The 15,007-nt window shown below is 41.2% G+C and overlaps 1 protein-coding gene across 2 annotated transcripts in view; it reads right to left on the bottom strand.

Moving 5' to 3' along the window:
• Positions 1-15,007, bottom strand: part of LOC134527357 (ribosomal protein S6 kinase alpha-5-like) — a 736,083-nt gene that overhangs the window by 138,367 nt on the left and 582,709 nt on the right. For both annotated transcript variants that reach the window (XM_063359971.1, XM_063359970.1), the window contains exon 2: positions 9,904-9,972. In XM_063359971.1, coding sequence (XP_063216041.1) covers positions 9,904-9,972 — 69 coding nt within the window. The remainder of the gene's footprint in view (positions 1-9,903; positions 9,973-15,007) is intronic.

Genomic DNA, 15,007 nt, shown 5'->3' with positions numbered 1-15,007 from the left:
ACTACCTGCATAATAGTCGCTCACTAATGATATGGGTTTCTGTGTTTCCACAACTACGTACAATACACATAACCTCACTTCTAAGTTACAAAATCCCAACATTTTGGGTGAGGCCGTGCCTAACTGCGGTATTCACAATAATGCTGCAGTTACTAAAAATTAAAAATGTAAAGTGTTCGCTAGCCCGGTTGGTTACTCGTGCGGACCTTTCCACAATAGAGCCAATCAGCTACGATCTACCATCCAAGTTCCACACATCGTGATGTTGGTCGAACAAAGACACTCAAGTAGAGTTCAACAAGAGGCAGTGGTTTATCTCTGCCGCCTACTTCCTCAACCACACACCTCACGAGTTTATCGCCACGATACAGGTGCCGATAGAGACTTTCATTGTCACAAGAGTTGACATTTCAAACCTGCTTTTATTTTGGCGCATTCGTATACCAAAGATTTATTTCATTTGATTAAGATCACTAACATCCACATTGGGCTAATAAAACGCCAAACTTTAACAGCCATTGTTACGTTTAAAAACGCCACACACATACATACCTAGCCCGGGATTCGAACACAGGATTCACCGCAACGACTTTTTCGCTACAAAAAAAACTGTGCCACTGAGGCAAGGCAAGTGATTTGATTGAGGATGCGAGTACCGGTTGTTACCCTGCGCTATTATTACGGTACCTGTACCATCACTGAGCTTGGCCTGCCACGTACCATGATGCGGTAGATGCGGTAGTTACGGTACGCATGTGAACTACTGTTTAGGCAGCAATGAAAATTAATACGTAACGTATTCGCTGAAAATATTTTCCCCTGTGAAGTCGCTGACATATAAGATTATTCATTTTCAGGACGGACTATAACATATGATATTGTCAACAGATACTGTTTTATAGTCTCAGACAATTCTCACTAAGTCCTCTCTGCCTTAACGGAGGCAAATGTCTATATTAGAAATTAAAAACTTGTTTTGGACTAAAAATCGTTGATACCAATATGGTGGTTCCTATATCTGTCTGCCTTAAATTTAATCAGCGTATATGTATTAAAAAGTGTTAGAATTATTTAGAGACCAGAAGCGTTTTGTCATTTAATTTGTATTGATACAAGAGTAATAATCTTGTTGGTGGTTATTTAAGAATGTATGTAATATTGATGGTTTACAGAGGTTTATCGTGCACGTGGCACTAATGTGGCAGGTGGCAGGTGGCAGGACACCGACACAGCCGCAGCTGGGAGCGCGACGGCGACGGAAGCAGGTCTCCGGCGGACCGCGCCAGCACTTCCGGTCGGCGGGAGCGGAGATACAGCACGGCGCAGGGCCAACAACCCTCCCCGCCCGCTGTCGCGCCACCCCTCCACCCCAGCGCTACTGCTCCACGATCCATCACTCACTATCCTCGGACAGGATCATTTAATAACCAGGCCGGTTTTAAAAAAGATGGTTATAATAGGGAAAATAACACAATAGAAATAAGTCCGAGCTGAGAAGGGCCTGTGTGGAAAATGTCATGATAAAAATGGTTACGATAAAGGTTACAATTGATAATGGTCACAGTTGAAAATAGCCATAGTTGAGCATGATCATAAATGAAAATGTTCATAAAAGAGAAGGGACCATAATTGAAAAAAAAAATATAGACGGGTCATAATATAAAAATTATATTATGAAAAAAAAGAAAAAACTTAAGACACGCCAAAAATTATTGTAAATAAGGCCATGATAAAAAAAATCTAGCTGAAACCAAATAAGGAAAAATGAATAAAGCCTTTAAAGGAAATAAATCATCGTCAAAAGTCACAGACCCGAAAAGAGAAGGCCAGAGGGACAAGCAGTCTATAATAAGTAGCCAAGTTGCTACACATTCGGCAGTTGGACTGCATGAGGGGTACAGGATTCACTGTGTGTTCCAGTTAAAGATACACTACATAGGTAACAGGTGGAAACCTAATTAAAATAACACTCAAAACCTCACACCTGTTAGCCACACAAACACATTTGTCTCATAACGTGTTATGTATTAATCAAATCCTTTAAGAAAATTTCAAAGGATTAATTAATCACCTTTTCTTACATGGCATAAGTAGTTTTAGCGCTACATAATACCAAATTTTATTTTCCAAAGCTGCCTTTAAAAACACCGTTTTAATGGATAAGGTACGCAAAAGCTACTTGAAAATTGGAATTATTTGTAAATAATTTTCCTGACCTTTGACTTGAAATTTGCAAAACGGTACTCAGAATCCTGGTAATTTATTCCGCTTCCCTGAATGCAACAACAAGTCTCTCAGAAGTACGCGCGCGCAGACACTTAGTTTTGTCTAATTATCACCTGCCAAGGTAAACGCTCTCGGCTAACGGCTTGCTAAAGCACCACACTCTCACGCGATATGTTTCTCGGACTTGGCTAGAATGTTGCGGGTTACCTACAGACGCCGCGCTAATGAATTCCGTCGTTTCCAGGAAGACGGGAAATAGTGTGTTACGGTTTAGAAGTCTCATAGTCGCCACCGGAAGGCTTAGAGTAGAAAGGGCCGGGTGTTGAACAGAAAACGCGCGAGGGTAGACGTCGCGATTATACAATAGGATCTTGATAGTTAACATTAAAAATCCGTCATATTCGCTGTTTCCGAACACCATTTTAAAGGACCCCTTAGCAAAATGATCATTTAAAAGCGCAATTTAAAGGACGACAGTCATTTTTGTCTACCTTCCAAATACTTGTAAGCATTCTTGCGGAATAGACAATGCTTGCGTCTGTGTGGCCTTTCAGCGGATTCGTGGTGCAGAGATGTGACTGCAGACAGTAGTTGAACTTGTCAACTGCTGTCCGCATTCCTTTAAGTGTATTTATTATTGAGTATTAATCGAGTTTTATCACAGACTAATTAAAAACCACTTAATAATAGGTCGTAAAGAATCTGTAATCACATACAAACGACGGCTGAAAATTTATTGTATTTCAATTTTGATATACCAGGTCGTGTTGGCGTCGAAAGAATTCAAACATCCTTTTCGCTAGTTTCTCACTAAATGTAGCCTTTAAATTACGGAAACTTTGATTAATGCGGCATCAGACCCATCCTTACTCCTGGAAATAGCAATTATTTTCTGACTGCTAAAGGAGAAAGCAATCTGTCGTTTGCACGATGGGCCAGTGAACACTGCCAAGGCCCTGGCTCAAGATTGAGGACAGTATGAGGGTTGTCTATTAAGCAATAACGAAATGTACGTCTGCCAAGGACTTCAGTTTTATTTCACTGGTTCTTCAACATCTCCAGCCACAGAACTAAAAAGAAATATTTAACATATTTATTAGCTGGACTATGAGTTGGATACTAGGATTTCATACGATGCCACTAAAAATTCCTGACAAATTGTAAACTAATAAATAATAAGATGAAACCTTTTTCCCATGCATTCCCGGCAATTAAAAAAGTAGTTTAAGAACACGCATTCTCTAAATGGTTTAAATAGCACGTGTTAAATATGAATTTTTCCACTAGTCACCCCAGTTCTTTTAGGTAATTAAGACAGCACCATTAATTTGAATATATTGTTACGAGTGAACTTGCATACACAGTATGGACATAAATGATAACTTGTTGGAGAAAAAGGGTGTAGATGAGTTTTTCTGCAAGGGATGTTAATGGATAGGTTGTGTTTTGGCGGGCGACCGTGATAAAGGGGGTTGGAGAGAGCGCGTGGCACAGACGGGAATGACTTCTCGAGGCCGTTCATTCCCCTCCCGGGCAGGAGTAACAACCCCTTCAGCGACGCGGTCGGGAATCGATAACTCTGCCCCCTTTTTCCACCCCGACCGCCCGCACGACACGCCCTCCCCGCTGGTTGCCTACCAACCCCTCGCAGGGGTAGCCACGCAACCCTCCCTACTACACGGTGCGTGGAGGCGACGTAGCAGCACAGCCGTCAGCTGGCGCCATTTCAAAAACCACGCGACTAGGAACGCCAGTTATCAAATTCTGCCACAAAATTAATTGGCCCAAAAAACCTGATATCAAGAGTCGACTTTATTCCTCCATAATTCATGCAAAAAATGGTTTTATTTAAAGGTTTTGTTTAGGCAAGAAGCCCGAAATATTTTAGGCTCATCCTTTTTGTTTAGTTAAATTGTTGAAACAGAAATTATATTTTTGTGTTATGACAAATGACTACGTCGCTCGCAGGCTATTAACTAATAATAATTACTTGTTAACTGTATTATATTTATTATTATTTCGTACTTGACATTGCCCAAGTACAAAAAGTCAAACCACAAGAATGACATGGCTTCCTAAATCACATTTTGCACAAGACTGAACGGCAGAATCGATCTCGGAGCATTGACCTTTCACGAGCCTTTTTTCGCCGCTTCTTATTCTTTTGTTTTCTCTATTACCTCCACTAGTGCGTGTCCGTTACTAAACTACGAAGATTAACGATAATACTTTTGCACTTACTGTATGCAGTGTCTTAAGAGCTCCATGTCAATACTTTTTTCTCCAGAGATCTTTCAAGCTTTGTGCTGACATGCCGAAGCTCCAAGGACGTGAAATCTGTCAAACGACGATGGTTCCTTTAACACGCAAGGCCGCTAAATGCTGACATGGCAACACGGAACACAGCTAAAAATGCTTCAACGAGTTAACCTGTGCAAAAGGAAGAACAAGAGGAACTGGCAATTCACATCATGCTAAGATTGCGTCGTCCAAATTCGTAACCATGCATGGCCCAAAAGAATAATAAGAGTACATGATTAGACAGCTACTGCCTAGTTAAACATATGGAGCTCATATAGAAATTTCCAAATTATTCTAATAGTCCTGCATACAGGATGACTGAACATATCTCTCTATATGTAAGACAAATTAAAGTACCAAACTCTACACATGGCAAACAATGCTTATTAAAACGGATACAGTTCTTCGATTTGATATATAAAATTGCCGCGGAAACCCATTATTAAAAATTTTTCGTGCAACAAAATTTGTTCTCGGTAAAATCTCTTACGCACACACCACCATTTACGCACCCACAAGACTAAAACACTCAGCAAGATAGACTATCTTTACAAAGATGCAACTTTAATTTTAAACAAAACTACAGTAATTATTGCATCCTCTTACGAAACCATCAACGTGGTTCAAAGTAAAGATTGAGAGATGCACAACTGCAGGGGGTTGGACTGAGTAGAGGGAAGGATCTACTGCTGAAGGAGTAGGACGAAGAAAAGACAAGAATGCACTCCTGGTGAGGGTTCGATGGAGTAAAGGGTGGGATCCACTACTGAAGGGAAAGAACGAAGAAATGGGAGGGATCCACTGCTGGGGAGGCCTAGACTGAGTAAAGGGAGGAATTCATTGCTGAAGTAATAGGAAAAAGAAAAGAGGAATGCACTCCTGGAGAGGATTGGATGGAGTAAACGGAGTGATCAACTGCTGAAGGGGTAGGACAATGAAAAGTTAGGGATTAACTGGTGGGGAGGTTTGTATGGAGTAGACAGGGATACACTACTGAAGGGGTAGGATGAATAAAAGAGAGGAATTCACTACTGGGGAGAGTTGGACAGAGTAAAGGTAGGGATCCACTGTTGAATGGGAAGGACGAAGCAAAGAAAGGAATCCATTGCTGAAGAGGATTCGACTGATTAATAGGAATGATCCACTTCTTAAGAGGTAGGAGGAAGCACTCAATAGAAGGGTTGGACTGAGTAAAACCAAGAACCCACTGATGAAGGTGTATAACGAAGGGGGGGATACACTATGGAAGAATGTTGGACTTAATAGAAGGAGGGATCAACGACTAAGGGGTAGGTGAAAAAGGAAGGAATCTACTACTGAAATGGTTGTATGGAGTATAATGAGGGATACAATGTTGAGGAGGTTTGGGCAGAGTAGAGGGAGAGATCCACTGCTGAAGAGGCAGGTCGAAGAAAAGGGAGGGATCCACATCTGAAAAGGTACGATGAAGAAAAGGGAGGATCCACTGCTGAAGAGGTAGTATGAAGAAAAGGGAGGATTGTACTCCTGGGGAAGGTTGGACATAGGAGAGAGAGGGATCCACTGCTGAAGGTATTGTACGAAGAAAGGTTAGGGATCCACTGATAAAGAGGTATGCCAAATATAAGGGGAATTAACTCCTGGTGAGTGTTAAATGGAATAGAGGTGAGGATCCACTGCTGAAAGTGGTAGGATGAAGAAAAGAAATGGATCTACTGCTGGGGAAGGTTGGACTTTGCAGAAGGAGGAATTAAATGCTGGGGAGGGATACACTACTGAAGGGGTAGGACGAATAAAAGAGAGGAATGCACTCCTGGTGAGGATTGGATGGAGTAAAGGTATTTTTCACTGATGAAGGGGTATAACTATGAAAAGGAAGGGATTAACTGGTGGGGAGGTTTGGACGGATTAGAGATAAGGATACACTACTGAAGGGGTAGGATGAAGAAAAGCGGAAAGCACTCCTCGAGTGGGTTGTACATAGCTAAGAGAGGGATATACCACTGAAGGGAAAGGACGAAGAAAAAGGGAGGGATATACAGCTGAAGGGGTTGAACAAAGGAAAAGGAAACAATGCCCTCTTGGTAAGGTTTGGGTGGAATAAAGGGAGTGATCCACTGCTGAAATGGTAGGATGAAGACAATGAAGGAATGCACTCCTGGGGATGGTCAGACATAATAGAGAGGGATCCAGTGCTGAAGAGATGGGATAAAGAAAATGGAGAAATAAAATGCTGGGGAGGGTTGGATGAAGTAGAGGAGGGAAACCACTGATTAAGGAGTAAGATGAAGGATAAGGAGGCATACACTCCTGAGGAGGGTTGGACTGAGTAGATGGAGGTAATCACTGCTGAAGGAGTAGGTCAAAGAAAAGGGGGTGATCCACTGCTGAGGTTTGGATGTAGTAGTGGTAGAGATCAACTGCTAAAGTGGTAAGAATCATAAAACAAGGGAATCCCTGATGGGGAATGTTGTATGGAGTAGAGGGAGGGATCCAATGTTAAAATGAGTGGGATGAATATAAAAAAGGGAGGCACTCCTGGAGGGTGTTGGACAGAGTAGAAGAGATATACACTGCTGAAAAGGGCACAAGGAAGATAAGAGAGGTGTGCACTGCTGGGGAGATCTGAACGGAGTAGAGTAAGAGATTCACTGTTTGGGAGAGTTGGATGGAATAGAGCAAGGCATGCACTGCTGGGGAGAGTTGAATGGATTAGAGGGAGGGATGCACCTCTGAAAGGGATATAATGAAAAGAAGGAAGGGTTGCACTATCAGGGAGTGTTGAACAGAATATAGGGAGGCATGCGCTACTGGGGAGTGTTGAATGAATTAGAGGTAGGTTTGAACTGTTGAAAAGGGTAGGACAAAACGAAGGGAGGGATCGACTGCTGGTGAGTGTTGGAAGAAGAAGAGAGAGGGATCCATTATTGAAGTGAAATTACAAAAAGAAAGAAATGTAATGTACTGCTGGGGAGTGTTGGAAGGAGTAGAAGGGAGGATCCACTGTTAAATGGGGTAGGATGATGAAAAGTGAGGGATGCATTCCTAAAAAAGGTTGGACTGAGTGGAGACAGGAATCCATTGCTGAAAGGATATGTCGGAGAAAAAGAAGGCTTGGACTCATAGGGAGGGTTGGACTGCAGAAGGAATAGGACGAAGGAAAGTGAGGAATCCACTGCTGAAGAAGTAGGATGAATAAAAGGAGGAATGAACTTCTAGGGAGCATTGGACATTATAAAGATGAAGAAAAGGAAGGATTGTTCTCCTGAGGAGGGTTGGAATGAGTAGAAGAAGGGATCAATTGCTGAATAGGTAAGATATAAAATGGGAAAGGTATGGTCTCATGAGGAGGGTTGGACAGAGTAGAGGAAGGAATTCACTGCTGAAGGGGTAGGATCAAGAAAAGTGATGTATGCACACCTGAGGAATTTTGTTATTTGTAGGAGGGATTCAGTGATCAAGTAGTAGGACTAAAAGGGGAGGGATACAATGCTGAGGAAGGTTGGATGGAGTAGGAGGGATGCCCTGCTGTAGGAGTAGGATGAAAAAGGGAGGGATGCATTTATGGGGAGGGTTAAAAGGTGTAGAGGGAGGGATCAACTACTGAAGGGGTAGAATAAAGAGGAGGGAGGGATGCACTTAAGGGTAGGTTTAAATGGAGTAGAGGGAGGGATCCACTACTGAAAAGTAGGGCAAAGAAAAGAGAAGATGTACTCATGGGGAGGGTTGGACTGAGTAGAGAGTGATCCACTGCTGAAGGGGTAGGATGAAGAAAAGGGAGGGTTGAACAAAGAAGAGGGTTGAACACAGTAGAGGGTGGTATCCACTGCTGAAAGGGTGGGATGAAGTAAAGGGAGGTTACGCACATCTGAGGAGGGTTGTACTGAGCAGCGGGAGGGATCCACTTCGTCAGGGGTAGTACTTAAACAAAGGAAGGACGCACTCATGTGGTGGGTTGGGCGTTAAGGAGGCATCCACTGCTGAAAAGGTAGGATTGAGAAAAGGGAGGGATACTTTTCTGAATAGGGTCGGACAGAGTAGAGGGAGGGATACACTGCTGAAGGGGTATGACAAAGAAATGGGAGGGATACACTCCAAAAGAAGGTGTAAGAGGTAGGTATCCACAACTGAAGGGATAGGACGACGAAAATGTTTGATCCACTGTTGGACAGGGTTGGCCAGATTAGAGGGAGCGATCCATGATAAAGGGGTATGACGAAGAATAGAGGAATACACTCCTGAGGAGGGTTGAACTGTGTAGAACGAGGGATCCACTGCTGAAGGGGTAAAACAAAGAAAAGGGAGGGATCCACTGCTAAAAAGGTAGTATGAAGAAAAGGGTATATAAATAGGTATGACTAAGATAAGGGAGGGATGTAATCCTGGGGAGTGTTGGTTAGAGTAGAGGGAGAGATTCACTGTTGAAAGAATTAGGATGATGAAAAAGATTGAAACCACTGCTGGGGAATGATGGTAAGTAAAGCAGGTTATGCACTGCTAAAAGGGTAGGATGAAGAAAAATGAGGGATGCATTGTAGTTGAAGATTGTGCACAGTTGAGGGAGGATCTACTGCTGAAGGGTTAGGAAAAAGAAAAGTGAGATATTCACTGCTGAAGAGGTTGGTCCTAAGAATAGGGTAGGGATGCACACCTGGGGAGGGTTGGACTGAATAGAGGGAGGGATCGACTGCCGGGAAGTGTTGGATGGAGTAGAGGGAGGGATCCACTGGTGAAAGTGTTAGTATGAATTGAAGTATGAGCTGGACTGTTTAAGAGTACTGGATTGAGTAGTGAGAGGCATGAACTGCCGGGGAGTGTTGAATGGAATTTAGGGAGGGATATACTGCTGGGGAGTGTTGGATGGAGTAGAGGGATATATCCACTGCTGAAAGAGGTAGTACGATGAGAGGTTTAGGGTGCACTGTTGGAGGGAGTTGTAGCGAGAGAAGTGAGGGAAGCACTATTAGAGAAGTCCAGAATGAGAATTTGGTGGAGGTATGGAGAAAGAAAGTGGGCTACTAAGCGAACCACAGATCAGTTTAACACATGTATAATGTATACAAACATTATATACTTAGTGTTTTTTGTTTCTTCACCGTCATTCGCCGGAAGGCGATTGTGAACTTTCGTAAAATAGTCTCGCCTAGTCCACCCCAGTTTATTGATTACCTCCCATTGATATTGCTTAAGGTCCATACCAACTACGGGGGTTATCACCCAACCATCAATATCATCATAAATAAGATAATTATAAACAGGATCAATATCAAGATCTTATAAATACGAACATCATAAGACTATCAATATAATAAATATATAAAACTGTCTAACAATCGAGATCACAGAGATCGAGATGCTTTATGACTACACGAACTGAAGGAAGCAACAGACACTCACCTCCGGTTCCCAGCACCTTGAGCAGCTCGAAGTGGGACATGTCCACCCGGCCGACGCCGGTCAGGTTCACTGCAACAAGCACCACCACAGTCACTCCACTGAGCCCAGCTCGCTCTCACCACTGCAACACGGATACATAAAATATAATGAATATACATTCAAGGGCCTCTTCCGTAAGAAATAATTTGTGTTCACCGACTCAGCCAACTTGACATGTCTTCTGTGAATGGTCACACGCTCTATTTACCAGTATGCTACTCTAGTAATCGTAATCAGTTTATATATTATTGAAATGGTAAGAGAGAAAATTTTCACAAATTTATACATTTATTTTAAAAAAAATTATCATTAACATTGCACTAGTATTTTATTTAAATAGATGCTCATTTGAATAAAAGATTTAGGCAAATTGTTTCCTGTGATGCTAGGACAAATAGGTTTATTTTTTCAATGCGAGAAAATTTATAAATATTTTAAAGATGAATCGAATATCATTGGTGTAGTATATATTCCCCTGAAATCCTTAATCTAATATTCCCACCAACAAAGGGATAGAAACAAAGCAAAAAACGAACATCACACGGTGGCAGCGCTACACGTTTTGCCGCCATAGCTATTTCAAAAGAATTACCCCGGATTTATTTTCAAAATGTGTGTTCCTCAGCAATGAAATTAATTACATAATGTAGATTACGTGATTAGAAGTTCTGCACCCTCCACCACAAAAATTAAATTAAATTATACGAAGGGAACTCTACTGCTGGACACAGTTAAAACAAAATTTAACTTTCACAAATTAAAATAATATAAATTTGTCTCACACATAAGTTTGGCTCACGTGTTTCGTCGCACGCAAACAAGCAAGCAAGCAAGCAAGCAAGCAAGCAAGCAAGCAAGCAAGCAAGCAAGCAAGCAAGCAAGGATGCCTCGCTTGTAAGAGTCCAGCGAAAAGTGTTGTGTTCTGGACTGTCTAGTATCGACTCGCACCAGCAAGAGACGAAACCCGTCAAAATCAAGGCAGCTAATACCCGCCAACTCACGTCGCGTCAAACTAAACAACCTGTTTCGCACTCTGACTTAACGGGGTAGTAAGCTCAATTATTTAGCTTCTTAAACATCCGTATTCATTTAAAAAATTTTTTACTGAACATAACTTAATCGTTTTATGACCTTCCAGGAAAATATTTATGTCGGCATTGGCCTGCTTTGTTTTTAGTATATCTTTCATAAAAGAATATGTTTTCCTAAAAACATAGACAACGGCTGTATGTGCCAGGTTTAATATTACTTTCTTTTTTTTAGACCTTTGAAACCGAAATATTTTTCGACCCGAAGCGTCAGCGTTAGGCCCAGGGCAATGGATCTCGCCGCCAGGCAGACATGATGCCTCACATTACCTAAATGTCGCTCATCCTTGGTCTGCAGAATGCAATTTGATAAACATTTACTCTATCTTTCCCATAACACGAATTCTACCATTAGAGCTGTACTTGTTTCCGTATGCTTTGTTGCCAGGAATATGCCATAAAGCAAAAACACTTTAGAAAACAACTTTATACAATTTAATACTTAAAATGTTTACTGTGTTTAAGCAAAAGTATATAATTTATTGGAAAACCTAATTATAAATAGTGACCGACTGCTACAAATGGTTCATCCTGTAAAATAATAATTCGCGTTTAGCACAAACTATTTCGGTATGATAATAACTATCACAATATTGTCAGTATTAACTATTTTATAACAATCACTCTGTATGGAACCTAACCGTAACACACTTTAGTGTCGATTAAATTCAATACATTTCTCGGCGTGACTAGACAGTAATTATGAGCTTCACAACGTCTAAGTTATTAGCGTGAATGTAGTGTGTTGACAAAACGATAAAACTGTGCAACATCACGACTGTATGAGCCAAAACAAGGAGAGTTCTGCGCGCTACCCGCAGACACCGCTAAGGGAAACACGAGGCACCACTCTACATGAAGCAACAAGAAGTTCTGAGCGCTACCCGCAGACATCGCTAAGGGAAACACGAAGCGCCGTTGAGTGAGGGTAGCGCATGAAGCTAGCACGGCAGAGTCGAGCCCCAAGACGTTGATTGTTTGCACATGTCATTCCGCGCGTACGGTCGCTTGGCAATGACCAATGGCAATCAAATACGGCACTATGTCTCCAGCGTGCAGGTCTGCACACGCTCAGGGTGGGGAAGGGTTATTCTCTGGAGCCTAGTCACTATTGGAACCTTTTATAATGCGTGGGTTTACTCCAGGTTTGGCTAAACTCTGACTTCTTTCTATAAAATCCCAACCTATTTGGGTTTTTATCTTTTATAAATTAAACTTAGTTGTTTTAAATAACTTTTATCTTCTTTTTTTATTTTGGCGTCTATTTCCTGAAAATGTTTTTTTTTTTTTTTTTTTTTTTTTTTAAAGCTTTAACATCTAAATATTATATCAACTCAGTTTTTCTAAATGAAATATTGTTTTTCTACTACTTGTATGAATTTTTAGGGGTTTGTGGTTAGTTTCTCTACGGTCCTGGTATTGTGCTCCCTTTCTAAAACAACTGTCACCTGCCTCCCTCTGCTTTGGATGAAACATATCTCGCCCCAATGTGGTCTTTTATTCAACAGCAATGCACTGTAACGTTTTTTTAAAATATTTTACAGGGTAATACTTGGAAAATCAGTTGCCGACGATACCACTTGTAAAACTGCATGGCAGAGCTTTGTACAATTTTTCATTTTATAATGCTCTCTCTTGCAGTGTAACAAGTAATGTCGGCAACCGAGCACCCAAATATGTTCCTTGTAAAAAGTACAAAATATTACTACTGTGTGAATGCTGTGTTTTGAAATTCGTGTACATATTTTGAATAATGACCTTAGTGAATTTTCAATATATTAATTTATTTGTAGACATTTAATAGCAAGGCTTCGATATTATTTGAAAGTGCTGCTTTAAAACCAATGCTTAGAACGTGCGTTAGAGTTACAAGTAGGAGTGTTGAATTCAAGTCATCCAAGTTTAAACTTGTTTTTATTGGCTTTAAAACATTTAAGCAAACTAAGAGTTATCTGACCTTTATAGGAGAACTTCTAAAACTTGCACAAACTTAGCCGGCGGACTCGGTGCCAGCGACTCGCCATGCCGCCCGAAAGCGAGACTGCTTTCCAGACATTTTCTTTATTTTTGATTTTTCAGTTTAAAATTACATCGAAACAAAGAAAACATTGTTTTGTTTTTACAGAATGGCCACAAATACCTGGTGAACGAATGTTACATCTCTTATCAGGATCTTTTCATAATTTTTGCAATTATTTATATCACGGGGTAATTTTAAGCTAAATTAAAAATAATAAGCAATGGATCTGCTACTCAAGATACTTACAAATAATATAAGTCGACAGTTTCCAACTATTTATGTTTACTATACGACCATAAAACTGAAGCGAGACGTGAGAAACCACGATACAAGTCAGCAACAGGCCGCAGTGTTGTTTGTATCTCTGTGCTTTCCGGGACTTGCGCGATCTGCAGACAACCACTTCTTAGCCACTTCTCACTGCCAACTGTTCACCAGGAATCGAGAGACCAATGAAAAGCCAGCGATGGACGAGCGGCACTCAGCGAGGGGACGTGACTACACTGACGAGTAGCGAGTAGTCAGAATACTCGCTCGTTGTGTTCGACGCTTAATCGCATGTTTAGCTGGAGGCAACAAGAGTTGTGTGGCAGCCTCTCAAATTAAACCCACAAACAAAACCAACTGTTATTTAAAAAGAGGCACGTCGGTTTAAAAGCGATGTACATCGTCGATTCAACACGTCGCGTCGCCTAAGCAGTGACCTTGACCCTTCGCTTGCCAGCGGTACGGAACAATTAAAGGAGGGGCGTTAATAGGGAGAGTATGTGTTATAGCATTCAATTTATTTTAATGATATTAAATGTATTAACCAGGATTACAGACACATTAAAAGTTACACACACATGAATATACGGGGGGAGGGGGTGTATAAATTGGCAACGTACCCTCCCTCTTGTTCACAAATGGCTTTGGACATTCCACTTGCCAGAGTAGGGAGTGATGCTGGATGATAAAAAAAAGTGAGTTAGTCTTTTAGAACTCGCCAGTGATGTGTAACATCTAACATATCGTATCCCGAACAATGTATTAACACAACACGTATTTTAATACAATACTTACAAAATTATTGAATTTCTATGATATAGTACACATTATTTCACAGAAAAGCATATGGTAATGCGTCAGGTTGTTTAAGACTAATGCTAGCATAACGAACGGTAACAGCTGTTTTTTCTCTCTCTTTATCCCTCTGTCTTTTTCTTAAAACTCCATGGAAATGTTTTTGGTCGCTGACACGCTGTCACCGCTCAAATACCGCAGCTAACCCTATGGCTTAGAGCCTTGTGCTCAGAGGCGACACCGCGCTGGAACCAGCTAGCGCCTCACTACACTTCCACCCCTCCTTGATCACCCAACAATCACTCGTAGCCCGCCGAAGGATGTGACCTTGTAATCGACCAATGAACATTTATATATATATATATATATATATATATATATATTCATAGGCAAGTTCAGTCGATCCTGGTCTGGTGCAAAATGAAACAGCAAGATACCATGTATCGGCACATTCAGAACCGTCGCATCCGCGAAGAGATGGAACTAAACAAAAAAAACCCATAGAAATAAAAAGTTCCTTGTGTAAAATAATTTGGTCGCGCTGACGTCACAAACAGTGGCTGCGCCGGGACTTGCGAGTTCGTGGGCATCACGTCAGTGGGGGGCTCCGACAGTTTGCCCCCCCCCCCTTAAAGGAATGAGTGGAAAATATGAAAATTAAACTATTTTTAACAACGTATTTAAGTCAAGCAATAACTCATTTTTCAACTTGGGTTTAGCTAAATTATTTGCAAATTAAAAATAACGGTCAGTTTAGTGTTACTATATTCTAATAAATTACGTTTACGTTTTATAAAGAATAGTATTGTCCATTTGATGACAAACATTTTATAATAAAGTGCGTTAGTGTAGAAGGGCTTCCTAGACAGGACATCGCGTCCTGCTGAATGCGCTT

The sequence above is a fragment of the Bacillus rossius genome, chromosome 1 (assembly GCF_032445375.1).
Source record: "Bacillus rossius redtenbacheri isolate Brsri chromosome 1, Brsri_v3, whole genome shotgun sequence".
Classification (NCBI taxonomy): domain Eukaryota; kingdom Metazoa; phylum Arthropoda; class Insecta; order Phasmatodea; family Bacillidae; genus Bacillus; species Bacillus rossius.
This window is presented reverse-complemented; position numbering and strand designations above follow the sequence as displayed.